The sequence below is a fragment of the Marmota flaviventris genome, chromosome 4 (genome assembly GCF_047511675.1).
Source record: "Marmota flaviventris isolate mMarFla1 chromosome 4, mMarFla1.hap1, whole genome shotgun sequence".
Taxonomy (NCBI): Eukaryota; Metazoa; Chordata; class Mammalia; order Rodentia; family Sciuridae; genus Marmota; species Marmota flaviventris.
Genome location: NC_092501.1, coordinates 85,280,544 through 85,297,637, shown reverse-complemented (window position 1 = coordinate 85,297,637; position 17,094 = coordinate 85,280,544). Strand labels below are relative to the sequence as shown.

Here is a 17,094-nt window from a genome sequence, read left to right as displayed (position 1 = left end):
AAGGAAAAGAAAATTACACTTCTGTGAAAGATCTGCTTATATATAGGTGTCCCTTTTGGATGGCATAAGCCCATCCTCTTTGAATCAGAACTGTGCCTTTTACTTATTTTCTGCATGAACTTCATCCTTGACTTTTAAAGATCATATTTTAATAGTACAAATCCTTCCTCCCTGTTTTACAGAGTTTTGCATTTAAATATTATTTATCCCCAACAGATAAATAGATAATCTTTAGAATGGAACAGTAAAAAGTCCATAGACTTTGGAATCAAGCAGACATGGGTTCAAATCCTGCCCTGATACTTCATCTCTTTGAACTTTGGCTCACCCTTGAGTTTTAGTCAGAGAGCTGCAGCTACCTGCTGGATTTCACTATCCAGTGGTGACCTTAGAATTGGTTAGAATTAGTTTTATTGTATTATTATTAGAAATAAAAAAGCAGAGCCTCATACATGAATTCATTTGGCATTTGTTATATATGTACATTGACAAAATAGAAAACAGGGTCTAGGTCACTCTTTTCTCTCTTGTGTGCATGTTCCTAGATCCTTCTTTTATGTTTCACCATCAGCTAAATCATATTTAAAAGCAAACTGGTCACCACACCTCCAGCGAATTCCTTACCTAACTCTGTACTTATTTATCTCTGCTAAGTGAACCCTTATTTTCCTCATCTGACTTTAGGTTTTGTGACATCCTTGACAAGGTTTTTGCCTTATTTAGTCTACATCCATCCTCAAATCCTGGTGACCCATTTGATACCAAATTGCCATATTCTTCTACAAAGTCTCCTATAAATCTTAGTTTCACCTTCACAACCACAGTCTAGAACTCGGTGGCCTCATATCAGGACAGTGTCCTACCTAGACCCTTTTCACCCACCCACTCAATCCCAAACACTATGCCACTACAACTTCTATCACCCCATACCCAGGATCTCTACACACATCTGCTCAAACATTTCCAATGGCAAGATGGTGCCACAAATGAGCCTTGAGGTATGATCATATCTAGGGGACAAGATGACAAAGTAGAACTAAAGGAGCAACCAAAAAAGTGGGCAGAGAACCAGGAGAGTAGAAAGGAGAGGGAAGTTATGGGATGGGGGTGGGCACAGAAAAAGAGATAGGAATGACAAGAGTTTGATCCTTTTCAACTTTGTCTAAAGTCCTCAATCAAGTCAATGTTGGCATGCCAAGGAACACTAGAGGGAACTGACAATGAGGATTGAGTCCACCCACAGAGGAGCATAAGAACAGATCAATCAGAAACCTATATCTAAATAAGCAAAAAAAAACTGACCTAGGTACATGGAAAGTCAAGACTACATTGAAGGGTAAAAATCATCAGGAGCAGGTACTTTATTATTTGTATTTTGTAATAAGCAAATCCAATGCTAGAAATGTCATTCAGTATTGTTCAAGTACTTCTTGTCTATCTGCTCAACTCCTTTTGCCTCTTTCAAATCCTGAAAATGATGCTCTTTTTTCACACAAAAAGGTGAAGACCCTTATTAGACTAACTGAATAAGTGAATTTTCAGTAAAAATGTCTTCAATTCCCTCTTTAAGAAAACTGTAGACTTTTCACCAATCTTAAAGGATACATATCACAATATGAAATATTCCTTTTGTCCAAAGTTTTGCTCTACCAAGTTATTTGTTAGCACTTCAAAAGTTTTAATGTAAGGTCTCTCTTCCAAATTAGAAGTTGTAATAGTAAGTTATGTCTGAAGATCCTTTTCAGTCCTAGATGCCTATAATTCAGAAATGGAGGAAACCTTTCACAGTATCTACAGTGAAGACATTCAATAATCTTCCAGTTAAACTTAAAACATAAATAGAAAGTGTGAGTAATGATTAAGTCACTTCCATAACGATGTCTCTAAATTGAAAAGAAAAAAAACTACTCAGGTTATAACGTCCATTAAAAAATTATTAGTTTGGGGACTGGGACTCAGCTGTAGCACACTTGCCTGGCATGTTATGAGGCGCTGGGTTGGTTTCTCAGCAATACATATAAAAAAATAAAATAAAGGTCTAACAACAACTAAAAATATATTTTTTAAAACATTATATTAATTTCAGTAAGTGAAGACTCAGACAAAAAAAAATGGGTGGTGGGGGCAATACAAATGTTGAAATTTACAAAGCACTTTTAAATTTGAGTGATGGTCTTCTATGACACTAAGTAAAGACCTTCGCTCCATATCAGCAAGGTGATGTGCTACATCCTAACCCAGTGCCGGCCCTGATTTCGGGGACTGGAGTCGCCCCTCCCGCTGCGCTAGTGCCGGCCGCCTACCTCCCTGTCGCCGCGCCACAGCCGCTGCTCTGACACCGGGAAGCCTGTCTCAGTGAAGATGCGCTCCTTGAGGTCGCGCGCGGTCCAGGAGGCCGGCACCGCTACTGTCCTGCAGCCCACGCAGCCAGGGAGGACGGTCACGCGGACCCACCTGCAAGAGAGGCAAAGGACTCTCAGTGGGACCACGTGGGGAGGACCGGCCCCGCCCCGAGTCCACAGAGCGTGCGGATCTCGGGCACCGAACCCCCACGCGGCCCTGGGCCGGCCCGGGCTGGTTACCTGTCCCCCATGGCGGGCGATCTCGGCCGCGGGGCCCGTGTCCGCCCCCAGCACCAGCGCCTGGTCACCGCCAACCCCGCAACACCGAGAGGCCCAGAGCGGGCCCCGAGGGCGGGATCCTCATGGCGCAGGGGGCGCCGCCAAGGTAAGACTCAGCCGCAGCAGGGGGAGCTGGGGCCCCAAGCGAGATGGAAATGCAAGAGGAAGCCGCGGCGGAGGAGGAGCAGACCTAGGCGGCGGCGGCGCGCTCCAGAACGGCCCGGGCCCCTGCAGGCGCCGCCCGCGGGCACGCGCCTTGCCGCCTGGACCGTTAACTAAGGAGACGCCCCGCCCCGTCCTTGAAGCCCCGCCCAACCGGGCGCGACCGTTAGCGGAGGAGCCGCCTGTTCCCGCCCTCCAAGCCTGGCTTAGTCCAACCAGAACCACTAGCTGAGTAGCCTCCCGCCCCCTCCTCCATGCTTCGAACCGCCTCAGCAAATCACGCCTCACTGCACACAACCTGTAACTCAGGATCTCGCCCAGCCCCAGCCTCCAAGCAACATTTAACCCAACCCCATCTGAAGATCCCCCGCCCTGGCCCCGGCCCCGCCCCGCCTAGCCCAGACGTCTCTCTGCAGCCCTAACCTCAACTCAGGGCAACGGTATTTGCGGAATGTACTTCTAGGGAAGAGATACGTTCCCCCTGATAGTTGAGCAGTGTCTTAAAATGCAGAACTAGACGTTTGTAGACTTAAATCATCTTCTTCAACTCTAATACTCCGATGGAAGCCTCAGGCATGAAAGGCATGAAAGGGAAATGCTGTGGTTGCAGAATACAAATGTCTTATGTGTATTTATTTCATGTTTGCTTTTTTTTAATTTTTATTTTTTTAGTTGTCCATGGACCTTTGTTTTATTTATTTATATGCGATGCCGAGAATCGAACCCAGTGCCTCACACATGCTAGGCAAGAGCTCTGCCACTGAGCCACAACCTCAGCTCCTCATGTTTGCTTTTAAAGCACAGAAGTAAAATCAGTCATTCAGTTTGCCCAAGGAAAGATAGCCAGCAGCAAAGTAATATATCCTATGATATGCTAAAAACTTAGAGAACTTATTTTGGTGGTATTATCTTACATCGTTGGTAGTCTAAGTCTCCTCATAGCACCTGCAAGCTCCTTGAGAGCAGGACCCAGTTAATGGAATCGCCCTTAGTTATAATTAAAGTTGCCTGACAATTGGCAAGTGTAGGGGGCTTGATAAGGCTTCAGTGAATACAGGCCCCTCCTTTGGCTTATTTCTTATAGGTATGGATAACATCTATTAAGGCAATTCAAAAGCTACATCATGAATAAGTAAACTTGTATATTTAAACACCCTGAATAGAATAGAATTTTAGAGTGGACCCAAAAAAAGTGGTATAAATTGAATTACCACTTCTCTCCTTCTCCCAAAATAACATAATTATGCAGAACTCATCATTAGCAATAACTACATAGTATATCCTTACAGCTCTCCATTCCTGTCTCTTAATGTAATTAAAAGGGAAAGTGATATAAGTGATGCTGGTCTTTTCTTACTTGGCAGACAGTAAGCGTGTTCAGTCAATTGGAGGAGAATATGGTAATTCAATGTAAAGATCAGGCCAAAAAAACTCTCATGGACAATTATCTACTTCTTTAATCAGATGAGTATAAGTAAACAAATATATTAGAATATCAACAAGTGGAAAAATGTGAGCTCTTGTCTATCAAATAACATCTCCATCTCTAATATCTCTCCCAAGTAACATGTCTATCTCTATCTATCTATATTTATTTCTCTCTGGTCCAAGCACCATGTTCAGTCTCCTATACCTGGAAACTCAGCCCCTGCTACACTGTCACAGCACTCACAGAATTCAGGACGAATCCTTTGATTAAAAGATTTTAGGGTTTGTTAGATAAGAAAAAGAAATTCTGATGTGCTATTGCACAATAGTTATTAAAAACCAATGGTAGTTATTACAAACCAATAAATATATGTTTAAAGAATAAAAAATAAATCCAAAGTCTAAAACTTCATGCTTTCATTATAGGGTGACTCTATATAACGATAATGGACTATATATTTCAAAAAGCTAGAATAAAGGATGTTGAAAGCTTTCATCATAAAGAAATGATAAATGTTTGCAGAGATAAATGTTTGACCTGATTTTAACATTATGCAATACATGCATGTATCAAAATATCGCATGGTTCCCCATACATATGTTAAAAAAAAAAAAAGACTTCAGAGTAAAACTTTCATTCTACCAGCTTTCCTTATGTTCTCTCTTTGGAAGCCAAACAGGATGTAATGACAATGGAACCTAGGGGTGGGGCTGAAGACTTGAGAGACAAAGGAATGACCTCAACCAAGAGTTCACAAGAAGTGAAGGAGATTCAACTAGGCGAAGAGGCTGGTCAGAAGATTCTTTGAACACCTGGAGCTCAAAGTGTCCTTGGGATACATTTTGAAGGGTTAGTTAGACTTTGGAAACACTTATTCAATCATTAAGATAATATGTATTGCATTGCTATAGGTCCCTCAATGGACAGGTCTCAATGGTGGGGATACAGTGAACAAAACAAAGTCCCCAAGTACTTTAATGGGTAGAGAGTTTCAGTTTTACAAGATGAAAAAAGAATATGGAGATGGATGGTGTTACACAACATTATGAATGTATTTAATATCACAGAGTTGGACATTTTAAATGGCTCAGATGGTAAATCTAGGATTATGTGCATGTTACCATAATAAAAAAATATTTTTAAAGTAGTTCAGAAACACAAAAGGAGTTGATGAGAAGAGCTGCCAAGGTTTGGTGCCGGTGGCAGCTAGAGGGCAGGCTGTAGGCTAATTATGATACAGGTCACATCACCAACCAGACATTTAATACTATACCCCGGCTGGCAGGTGACAATAAGCTGCCAAAGATGTCAAGGCCAAGAAAAGAACAAAGATGAACTTGAACAACTAGTACCTGAATGAGCCAAAAGTGACAAAATATGAGCACTAATATCATAACTGATATTAGTGAAGGAGAGACCTCAAGTTCTGTAAGGTTTTGTGTTCCTGTGTAGAAGGAAGATTTCTAAAGTATGTTATCTAAATAAATGACAGGATTATTTCATTAAAAGCCATCAATGAATACATATGAGTTGAAAGAAAGAAAAAATCAATCAGAATCTAACTTCCAACTTAGTGAGAATCTTAAGGAGTAGAGGGATGAAATGATTTTCCCAAAGTCAAAGTCATATAGCTGAGAAATGGTAGAGCCAGCAGGCTCTTTCCAAGATGGAATGGGCTAAACTGGTGGTAGTTATTAAAAACCAATAAATATATGTTTAAAGAATAAAAAAATAAATCCAAAGTCTCTAACTTCATGCTTTCATTCTGAGAAAGGAAAACAAAAATAAATAGATGAATAATGTATGAATTCCTCCTATGATATCAGATAATACTATTTATAGAAGGAGGGGTATGCAGAGCAAGATAGAAAAGCAAAGAAGACAGAATATTATAGAATACCTTTCTGAGAATGGACTTTAACTAGAGGCCTGAATAAAATGAGATTGCACAAAGAAAGTGAGAAGAAAGCAAACTCAGAGCAACCAATGTCATTCACACTCTGATCATCTTTGACCTGAATGGGTACCATCATTTCCCTACCCTGTCAGAGACCTCTAGTTACTTCCTCTCCAATTCATTCCCAACCTATGATAACATCAGATTCAGAATTGATATCTATTTTTTGTAATTTATGGCTTCCTATAGCCATAAAGAGGTCTTTGAGAAGAGGTGCTTGCTTAGGAAATATTAAGAAGGGTGGAAAAAAAGGATGAAAGGAAAGAAGTGGAAGGAGAAAGGGAGGGAGTAAGAGAAGGATCAGGGCAGAAAGAAGGGAGAAGAGACAGGAAAGAGCATCTGGAAAACATAAAAAGGCAGAAATAAATAAGTTCATATACTATTTGTAGTTCTACCACTACATACATTTTTGTACATTGCCATTACTGTAAGGATTTTAAAATATGTTTGCAGTTTTATCATGAGTACATAGCATCTTCCAACATTTTATCATTGTATAAACCTCATTTCTAATTTCTGCATAATATTCCACTGAGAAGAAATATCTTGGTCTACCTAAAGTGTTCACTTTATTATTTCAAAATTGAACACTTCAATAAATATTTTGGTTCATTAATTTTACCACTGTCTCCGATGAGAAGGAAATTTGCAAAACTAACATGTGCTAAGAAATGTTTACCTAAGTCTTTTAACTCATTCTGCAGAAACAGATTCTCAAGTGCAACAGTATGACATCAAAACATTAGGCCCTTCCTTAAGAGAGAGTCCATACCAATAAGCCATGGAAAGGCACAGTACCACTTGGTAAGCCTTTTTAAAAAATATATATATATATATTTTTTTTAGTTGTAGATGGACACAATACCTTTATTCTATTTATTTATTTTTATGTGTTGCTGAGGATTGAACCCAGTGCCTCACATGTGCTAGGCAAACGCTCTACCTCTGAGCTATAACCCCAGACCCGAGAAAGCCAATTTCAATTGTGGAGAGAAGCAAATACAACTGATTTACTGCACAAGCTGGACTCCACAGGATTGAAGCAGAAAACAATATTAGTCCTTCTCATGATATCCACATTTTAAGTTGCTTTTCTCTCTCCTCATCTCTGGATGAAATATCTGTCAGAAACTCAAGTCCCCATCATTCCCTAATGATGAACTTCTTCTAATCCCTAAAATGAACTTATTTTAGTAATTATTTTAGTAACTGAAAAACCTATCTTGATTAATAATTTTGGTCCAATATAAAAATTATTAAATAGCTACCAGGATCCTTTTACCCTGATATTCTCCCTTTACCCTCCCTCCATTCTCTGTCACACAAATTTGTGTGGCCTGCAATTTTAAAGAATAGTCTGTGAGAGTGAACTCTCCAGTAACAGGGCTTGGTAATTTTATGTGTCTCATAGCATGTCTTTTATCAGAGAGAATCAGTCAGTCATCCCTTCTGGTGAATGTTCACCAGTTACATGAAGACAAAAGTAGAGCTAATTATTATTCCTTTGTTTAATGAGTGGGCATTTTACAAAGATTCCTCAGGCAGAAATATTGAGGCTAACTTGGAAGAAGAAAAGATGTAAAACAGGAATAAAATAAAGAAAAAGATGTTTCCATGAGATTTAGAGAAAAGCTTTAAGAAGGAATGGGCAGTGACAAATATCACATACGCATAGGAATTGACAACTAGAAGGCTATCATTGGCTTAGTTCTGTGCTCTAGAACTTTCAAGAATTTTCCAATGACTAGTATCAAGTTCAAGTTATTCTGCAGGGCATGAAAGGTCCATTGCAACTTAACCCCCATCAATCCTGTGGGATTCTTGTAGGTCATCCACATAATACACTCTGTTTCCATGACCAGCTGATAACCATATGCAACATTTATGGAGTCTTACTATGTGCCAGGCACCTATCAAAACCCATCTGTGATTTAGCTCACTCCCTCTTCCCAACAATCCCATGAAGTATATGCAACCTCAATTTTCAGATAAGAAAAATGAGACTAAACATCCTACCTATAATCTCAAAGATAATACATGGGAAAGACAGGATTTGAGCCCAAGTAACGCAAGCCCAGTGTCAAAGCATTATGAAATAGTGAATGTTAAGCTATAAGGTACTGCTCCCTGTTGTCTGTCTAGCCCCATGCACTACATGGGTTGTCTCCACCTACCTGCCATCTTCTTCCCATCACTGTTCATCTGATAAATTTCTAAGTCCTCAAGCAAGAACCCCACTCCCACAGCTTGCCTATATGCATCCATGATCTTTCTATAAAATTTGTTTTTACATTGGTATTATAGCAAATATCACAGTTTTATTAATTATAATTAATTTTTATTCATTGCAATGAAAACTCCTTTACATCCTTTTTTGTATCTTAAAGGCTTAGCACAAAGAAATAGGTAACAAATACTACCTAAAACATGAGACTTGAATGAATGATTTCAAATAGGTGAATACTAACTTTAATCTTGACATTAGTCAACAAGGTTCTGTTTTGGCTTTGGTTCTATTAGACATTCTTTTGGCTGCAAGTAACTGATTGCCTGACTAGCAATAGCTAAGCTGATAAGGGTTTTTTGTTTTTTGTTTTTTTCTCACATGTCAAGAAGTCTGTGGGAAAGACATACCTCAACAATATCAGGACCAGAGTACTGGTGACCTTTTGTGTCTTTCTTCCTTTGTCCTAAAAGGCTAAAACAACTTACTCTACTGTATTCACATCAAATGAAGAATTCAGTAGGAAGAAGGGGAAGAGGGAGAATGTCAGTTGCAACTGTCTATTTTATCCGGGAAACAAGAAGTTTCCCATTAGACTTCTATTTCTCTCGTATTGGCCAGAACTTTATTACATGGCTACCTCTAGCTGCAAGGAAAGCAGAGAATATGAATTCTTACCTTTCTAAGCCTCTATAATGGAAGGTTTCAGCAAGAGAGTAGAGATTCATGAGTAACTATTGGATCATCCAACAATGTCATCTACATCATGGCCCTAATTTACTCAGCAAAATTATTTTAAAGTGTCCACAGAAATATTAGAAAGCAACAACTATTAAGTTTTAAGAGCCTGCTAGTAACATAATCAAAAGATATTTTTAAAAGGCTATTAGTGAAGGAGGATATCTCATGCAAGTAATTTTTCTCTGCCTTGGGATGGGAATTTGGGCAGATCCCATGTCTTTTCTGTTCATTCTCATTTAATGACAGTCTTGAGGTCACTTTAAATTTAAGAAAAAAAAATCATATTAATTCTATGATTGGAACAAGTATAGCCAGTCATAAAATAAAATTTCTACCTTCAATCTCCATTCAAAGATTGTATCTGTCCTTGTTCCTGCTCATAGTTCCTCTTCCATGAAGGAGTTATGAGGGTTTCTGCTCTTCTGCTGTTCCCCCAAATAGTTACCTGCTATTTGACTCCACCCAGGTCAAAGCTAGGAATATGGGAAAGAACCATAGGATGGCTTTAAGCCCTGTGGGTCTCTGTCAGGTGATTAAAGCTCACCCTTCCTCTCATGGCAGTCTTTGGAAAGTCCCACCACTGAGGACCTCTGTGGACCCTGCTAAGTGCATTTTTATATCTGATGTTCACTTGTGTCTCCTTATACACTTTCAGGCATTCCACATCATCTCCCATTTCTTGTTTCTGGGGTCCCTCTTCCCCACAAGAAGACCCTATAGAAGAGACTCCAAACCTACCCATCTCTGATGCACTGCCACTTGGCTCAGGTGTGGTCTGCGGAAAATACCCTTACCTGACAAGGGTCTCTCATATCCCTTACCTGACAAGCTCAGGCAGTACAAGCCAAGGATAGTCCAGCCACCCCCTCCCTCCTGGGGGTGTTTTAGATTCAGAACGAGTCAAACCTGGGCCCCTGGGAGTCTGTGGTTCACCAGGCCTGGTGAAGGAGGTAACTCCCCTCTACTCTTGTCTACAGCAACATCTGTGACCAAAAGAAAAGAAAATCTCTACAAAATTTCTCTCCCTGTCTTCCCTCTGCCTCAAATGTTCCAGAGTCATCTCTGCTCTTAGGTGCTTTTTAAATAGTGTACATGAGGAGGGATTTGTTACCCGCTCTCAAACTGGTATAGAGTATCTACTGTCAAAACTGAAGTAAGACACATTTTTGTTTAGAACATATTTTATCTTAGATGTACATGAGCCCCTAGTACTTTGTTATTTCAAAATTTTTTAATTGTGGTAAAATATATAGAACATCAAATTTACCATCTTTACCATTTTGATATATAGTTCAGTGGCATTAAATAAATTCAAAATGTACAGCAATTACCATCATCCATCTTCATAAATCTTTCTATCTTGTAAAAACTAAAACTCTGTACACATTATACAATAACCTGTCATTTCCCCTCCCCCAGCCTCTGGCAACTACACTCTACATTCTTTCTCTATGATTTTGACGACTCTATGTACCTCATATAAGTGAAATCATACACTATTTGATTTTTTTGTGGCTGCCTTATTTCACTTAACATAAGGCACTCATTTTGTAGCATACTGCAAAAATTTCCTTTTCGCTTTTTTTTTTTTTTTTTGTGGTACTGGGGATTGAACCCAAGGCCTTGCACATTCTAGACAAACACTCTCCCACTGAGCTAAATCGCCAGTCCCCCAAATTTCTTTTCTTTTAAAAAATATTCCATGGTAAGATGTATTCTGCTTATCCATTCATTTAAATTTTTGTATGGTGTTAGTTAAGGATTCAACTGCATTCTTTTGCACCATTTGCCTGGCACTATTTGTTGAAAAGATTGCCCTGTGCCCATTAAATGGTATTAGCACCCCTGTCAAAAATCATTTGACCATGTATTTTTTTTAAGAATTTATCCTCTGAACTCTTTTTTTCTATTCTACTGTCCTGACTTTATGTTAGCTGAACACTGTACTGATTACTAAAGCTTCGTAGTAAATTCCAAATTTGGAATATAAGTTCTCCAACTTCATTCTTCTTTTTCACTCTTGGATATTTGGGGTCCCTCAAGATTCCATAGGAATTTTAGGATGAATTTATCTTTTTGTGTAAAAAGTATTATTGGGGTTTTGATAGGGATTGCACTGAATCTTTAGATCACTTTGGAGAATAGTGACATTTTAATAATATCAAATCTTCCAATCCCTGACCATGGGATGTGTTTCCATTTATGTATGTCTTTTTAAGTTTCTTTCAGGAATCAAGGTTTTCTAGTTGCATTGTATAAGTCCATGGCAATTTTTTTATGTTAAATACACATTTTCCAACTCAAATTGTGTTCTCATAGAACCCAAGAGAGGAAAGAATACAAATAATATATCAATCAACAACCATATGTGCAACCATATGTACTTCACCAATTTACAGTTCAAACCCCAACCACACACCAGAATCTGGCAGTTAAAAAACATCCCCAGCTTCTTTAAGGCTCCCACTTTCATATGCACAGAAATATGAAATACGAAGTAGAGGTAAATCCTATGAAAAAATATAAGGGGCAGAGGACTAGAAAATTATGTAGGTCAGTGTGCTACAATATAAGGTGCCAACTGAGAAGGGGACCAAACGTGTGGGGGGGGACACAAAGGAAGCAGTAGGATGCTCTTGGGGATCTAGGAGACATGATCTTCACCCCAATGTCAATTGCAAGCATCTTTGGTTTCTTCTCCATAAAAGGGAAAGTAAGCTATTCTAGTTCATTCTCCTTAACTTATTGCCACAATTTCCACATAAAGTACTTAAAATTGAGATGACACATCAGAATCCTACCTGCTACAAAATTTCTACATGAAATATCAAATTTTCTACCCACTTCAAATTTTGACATGAAAGATCTCTTCTAAAATCAAAGTACCTATTTAATTGAGTCATTCTTCAAACTGATGGATATTTTTGTACAATACTGGCTTTTGTTTTTAAGTTCACTGGGTACTATGCCCTTAAGGGGGGAGCACTACATTTGTATTTATAGTCTTGCAAGACAGCTGGTGTGTGTGAGGTATGCGTGTGCTTGGGCATATAGAAAACAATTGTCCCTTTCTTTTAACACACTATGAGTGATCATGACTCTGAGCCATAATGAACTGCTACCACTGATGGAAACTGACCACAGGACTTCCCACCATGTGTGCACAGAGTCTACACAAGTGCAATGGGCATCTGTGAAAGCCTGAAATTCCTCGTACACTCTTGGCAGGACACTCAGAACGGTCAAGGGAAACGACAGCAGGTAGCACCCCAGATCCAAGACAGCAGGACTGAATATGATACCACATGGTGCCATTAGTAATACTTTCTACCTCATGTAGCACAAAACCGAGCATCTCTATACTTACCTCTTGGACCTTCTTCCCTTCCTTACCCTTGAGTTTCTAACCTCAGTGTTGTTAGACCCCCTCCATGCAGCCTCTCATCAGATACACTTGAACTTGAAAGAACAGATGTCGATTTCATTGGCTCTCCATCAGGCTCTCTTGAGGCTTCCTGGAGGCATTCCCACACCTGCCCTCTGTCTCCCCAAAGCTCTTGATTTGCCATCTGCTCCCCCCAGAGGCACCACCAGCATCGCCTTTCCCTTCGCCTCAGGCCTCTCTGGGAGTGAATATTCAGGTACAAATTCCATTTGGACAAACAATTTTGAGTTCAGAACATGATTACATGTGAAATGAGTTGGAGACCCAATATCTGAGAAGCATGACGGAAGACTTGCAGGTGGCAGTCAGGGTCTAGTAGAAAGTGTACAGAGAACTAGAGCAAAATCAATGTGAATAGTGAACTCAGGATGAAAAGTCATGAACCAATGGCTTCTCTGTGTCACTTAGAGTGAAAGTCAGTGAACTTAGCCTAACAAACCCATAGTGATCGATCCCTGCTCTGTCATGGCCTCATCTCCCTTGGGCTCCCTGTTCCCCCAGCATCCCTGACATCATCTCCCCATCTCTATCATAGCCACAGTTGGCACCTTCAGTGTTTGAGCATCAAAGCTTGCTCCCTGCCTGAGAGTCTTTGTACTTGCTGATTTTCCCCTGCTTGGCCTGATCTTCCAGAGGGCATTTCTCACCCTCTCATCTCCTTTACATCTGTGCTTAGGTGTCATTATTTCCAGGAGGACTTCTTGACTGGCCTATAAAAATGGCAACACCCCCCATGCTGTGCACCTCTTTTCATCCCCCTTAAATCATTGTATTTGCTCCATCACACTTTTCTACAGATATATATATTCAATTATCTATTTGGACAATGTCCATCTACAACTATTCTTGTGCCCCAATGAGAGCTAAGTGAACATGTTTAAGTCACTACTTTCTTCCCAGCACTTACAACAGGTTTTAACATGACACAATATCTCAGTCTACTCAGTCTGCAATAACAAAACAGCATAGTCAGGGTAACTTCAACTACATTGACTTCTCACAGTCCTGGAGGCTGAAAGCCCAAGATCAAGAAAGAGGAAAGGTGGTTTCCTTGGAAGGCTTTATGCTCACATAACCTCTTGGGTGTGTGACTGTGAGCAGAGAGAAGAAGCAAGCTCTCTGTTGTCTCCTCTTACAGGGCACTAATCCCATCTTTGGGGCCCCAGCCTCATAACCTCATCTTACCCTAATTACCTCCCAAACACCTCATCCCCTAATAACATCACATTAGAGGTTAGGACTTCAAACATGCATTTTAAGGGGAAACAAACAGTCAGTCCACAGCACCACAGGTATTTAATAAATATTGCTGAATAACTGAATGCTCATTACTGGTGCATCCTGAACTCCCAGACCTGATATCCAGGGTATTTGTGCTTCTGTGCCACCTCCTCCCCTTGTCTTAGTCTTAGTTTCCTTGGTGGAAAAACTATAAACTCATTGTATAATTGTATGCAGCCGTGAGTCATGCTATAAGAACGACCTTCAGAAACATGCCAAGTGAAAAAAGCCAGTCACTAACGACCACACACTGTATGATTCCGTTTAGATGAAATGTCCAGAATTGAGAAATGGAAAGCAGATTGGTGGTTCCCAGAGACTGTGGGGAGTAGGAATGAGGCATGATTACTAATGAGCATGGGGTTTCTTTAGGGGATGACAAAAATGTTCTAGAGTTAGCGGCGACAGTTGTATAATCTTGTGAATATCAAAAAACCAAAAAAACACTGAGTTGTACTCTTTAAACAGCACATTTTATGGTATGTAAATTATATGATAATTTACATTGAACAACAAAAAAAAAGGAATAAGCATGGTAGCTGACATGAATGCAGAGGTTTTTCCAAGACCACCATGTGTAAAATTCCTCTAGGCACAAAAACATTTGAATGTGGCCTTTCTAGGGAGCTACAAGTTTGTTGAACTGTATTTGTACGGTGCTCTCAGTCCACTACCAGAATTGTGAGAAACAGCAGCTTTGCTCCCAAGACACGTTATGGTTTAGATGTGGTGTCTCCCTGAAAGTTCACTTGGGAAACAATGCAAGAAGGTTTGGAGGAGAAATTATTGGGTTATAGCCTGAACCTAATCAGAGAATTAATCCCTGGTAGGATTAACTGGAGTGTAGGGTATAGCTAGAGGAGAAGGGAATTGGGGCATGGCTTTGGGGTAGATCTGTATCTGGTAAGTGGAGTCTCTTTCTCTGCCTTCTGGTCACCACAATGTGAGCTGCTTCCCTCTGCCTCACCTCAAGCAGCAAGGAATGGAACTGGCCTTCTAGGACTAAGACCTCTGAAACCATGAGCTCACAAATAAACCTTTTCTCATCTACAATTGTTCTGATCAGATCCTTTAGTCACAGCAGTGAAAAAGCTGAATAACACAACACGCATCAGAACATCCTAATTCTTTTCACTCTCATCTCTAATTCTGTACCCACCAGGGACATCCCCTCTTCCCCTTTCATACTGTGCTCCATCTAGTACCTCTAACTCACCCAGCTTGCTCATGTGGCCTCTGCACACACTCCTCCATTCTCAGCATCCATCCTCCTTCAGATTCAACCCACGTGTCCTTTTGGGGACACCTGATGCCTCATAAGATGTCATCAAAGCCACCTCATTTCTGCTACTTCATCTGTATCTCCCACCCCTTCCTTATGCCAGGAGCTTGTCCAAGGGAGGGCATCTGGATCACCAACTCCTCTATCCAAACCTGACACACAGCAATCCCTTCCAGGGAAGGCTAACTCCTCCCCCAGAGAGGCTGTGGACCCAGATGGAATTCCTGCAACAGGTCACAGTCATCCTCCAATAGGCCAGACAAGTGAGAAAACTTCCCTTCTCTCTAGGCACTAACTATATATACTTGGTGAACTTCTATTTTTAGTTTCATTAAACATGCTCTGGGAAATAATGTCATGTTTCTGAGTTAGCATTTCTGCCTTTTCTACTTCCAGAGAGGGCATTATGAATTCCCTAGAGTGCTTTGAAAGTTATAAAATAGGAGTATACAGACTTTACATGAGGCTTTGGTACTGATTTTTATTTGCCTGTATGTTTTTTTGTTTGTTTGTTAGTTTTTGGTATTGGGCATTGGACCCAGGAGTGTTTAACCACTGAGCCACATCTCCAGCGGTTTTGTTTTTTATTTTGAGACAGAGTCTTACTAAGTTGTTGAGGGCCTTACTAAATTGCTGAGGCCAGCCTCAAAGTTGCAATCCTTCTGTCTCTCCCAAGTCTCTAGGTTTATAAGTATGCACCACCATGCCTGGACCTTCTGCTGTTATTTATTTATTTATTTATTTATTTATTTATTTATTTATTTATTGCTATAATTATCAACTCATCTTCATTGTACAAATTGATGGATTCATTGTGATATTTTCCTATGGGCATACACTGCACTAATCCCGTCCCTCCACTCTTCTTCTACCATTTTTTCCTCCCTCTATATATCCCTCCCCACATATCCCCTTTATAGTGTCTAAAAGTCTCTCTTCTACTCTCAGAATATTTGTCTTCCTGTGTCTGTCTCATTTTACTTAACATCATGTCCTCCAGTTCCATCCATTTCCCACATGTACCTTTGAGGGGACAATTAAGATAATTTTACCTTCCTCTCCTGATGTTTCCTACCCTTTCCTCCACACCCTCCTCAATTCTGTCATTCAGGAATTATTAACAGTGTACTTTCTACCTGTTGGCATTCTGTCAGGTCCTGAGAAATCAAATGTAACATCTCTTCCTATATGGAGCTCAAAGAATGGGATAATACGCAAATCTAATAAACATAATTTTGATGTAAAAGGGAAAATGTTGAAATACAGAACTTATCCAAGTCAATAGTTACTGCTAAATGACTAGAGGCTGTCTTTTGTTAACAGGGTTTTCTGAACTACCTCCATGAATAATTCCCCAGTCAGGATAATGATTGCCTTCTGAGATTGATTTTATACCTGGGACAAATTTTTTTAAATCTTTATTCCCAAGAATATTGCACAGCTAATCACCCAGGAAGATCTATCATGATATGTCATTGATTCCATAATACTTCCCATCTAGACAGTGTTTTGGTAAAATTTCACTTCATGTGGCTTGCTTACAAACAGAATGCATCTTTCTTTCCATTTCCTTAGATCTTTAGAAAAGATGATGCAGACTCGGTACCTGTCAACAGTACTTATTCTTAATGGCTATGGTGGTGTCCTTTGATCATTGCTTGCTTCTTTACAAAGGAAAGCAAATAGCCAATACTACTCTCGAGTGTATTTATATTTTAACAGATGATTTTAATTTCTATTGCTGTGTGGAATATGGGGTTCATATTTTGAAAAGGTTAGCCCTCAACTATCTCTGAAATCATATCATGAGTATAATTGTTCATTTAAAGCAATAATTAAGATGGTGAGAAACTCAAAAACATACCTAACATCAGCAATAATATAATAATAACTGCCATTAATTAACGACTTAGTTGACACCAAATGCTTATTTACTTTTAAGTGTTCTACAA

At 39.8% G+C, this 17,094-nt stretch overlaps 1 protein-coding gene across 5 annotated transcripts in view; it reads right to left on the bottom strand.

The window, feature by feature from the left end:
• Sacs (sacsin molecular chaperone) overlaps positions 1-17,094 on the bottom strand; it is a 99,156-nt gene that overhangs the window by 46,884 nt on the left and 35,178 nt on the right. For 4 of the 5 annotated variants that reach the window (XM_071611329.1, XM_071611326.1, XM_071611327.1 and 1 more), the window contains one exon: positions 2,304-2,454. In XM_071611329.1, the coding sequence (XP_071467430.1) occupies positions 2,304-2,454 (151 nt within the window). Of the gene's footprint in view, positions 1-2,303; positions 2,455-2,582; positions 2,851-17,094 lie in introns of those variants that run through there. The other variant, XM_071611330.1, reaches the window with a different exon arrangement.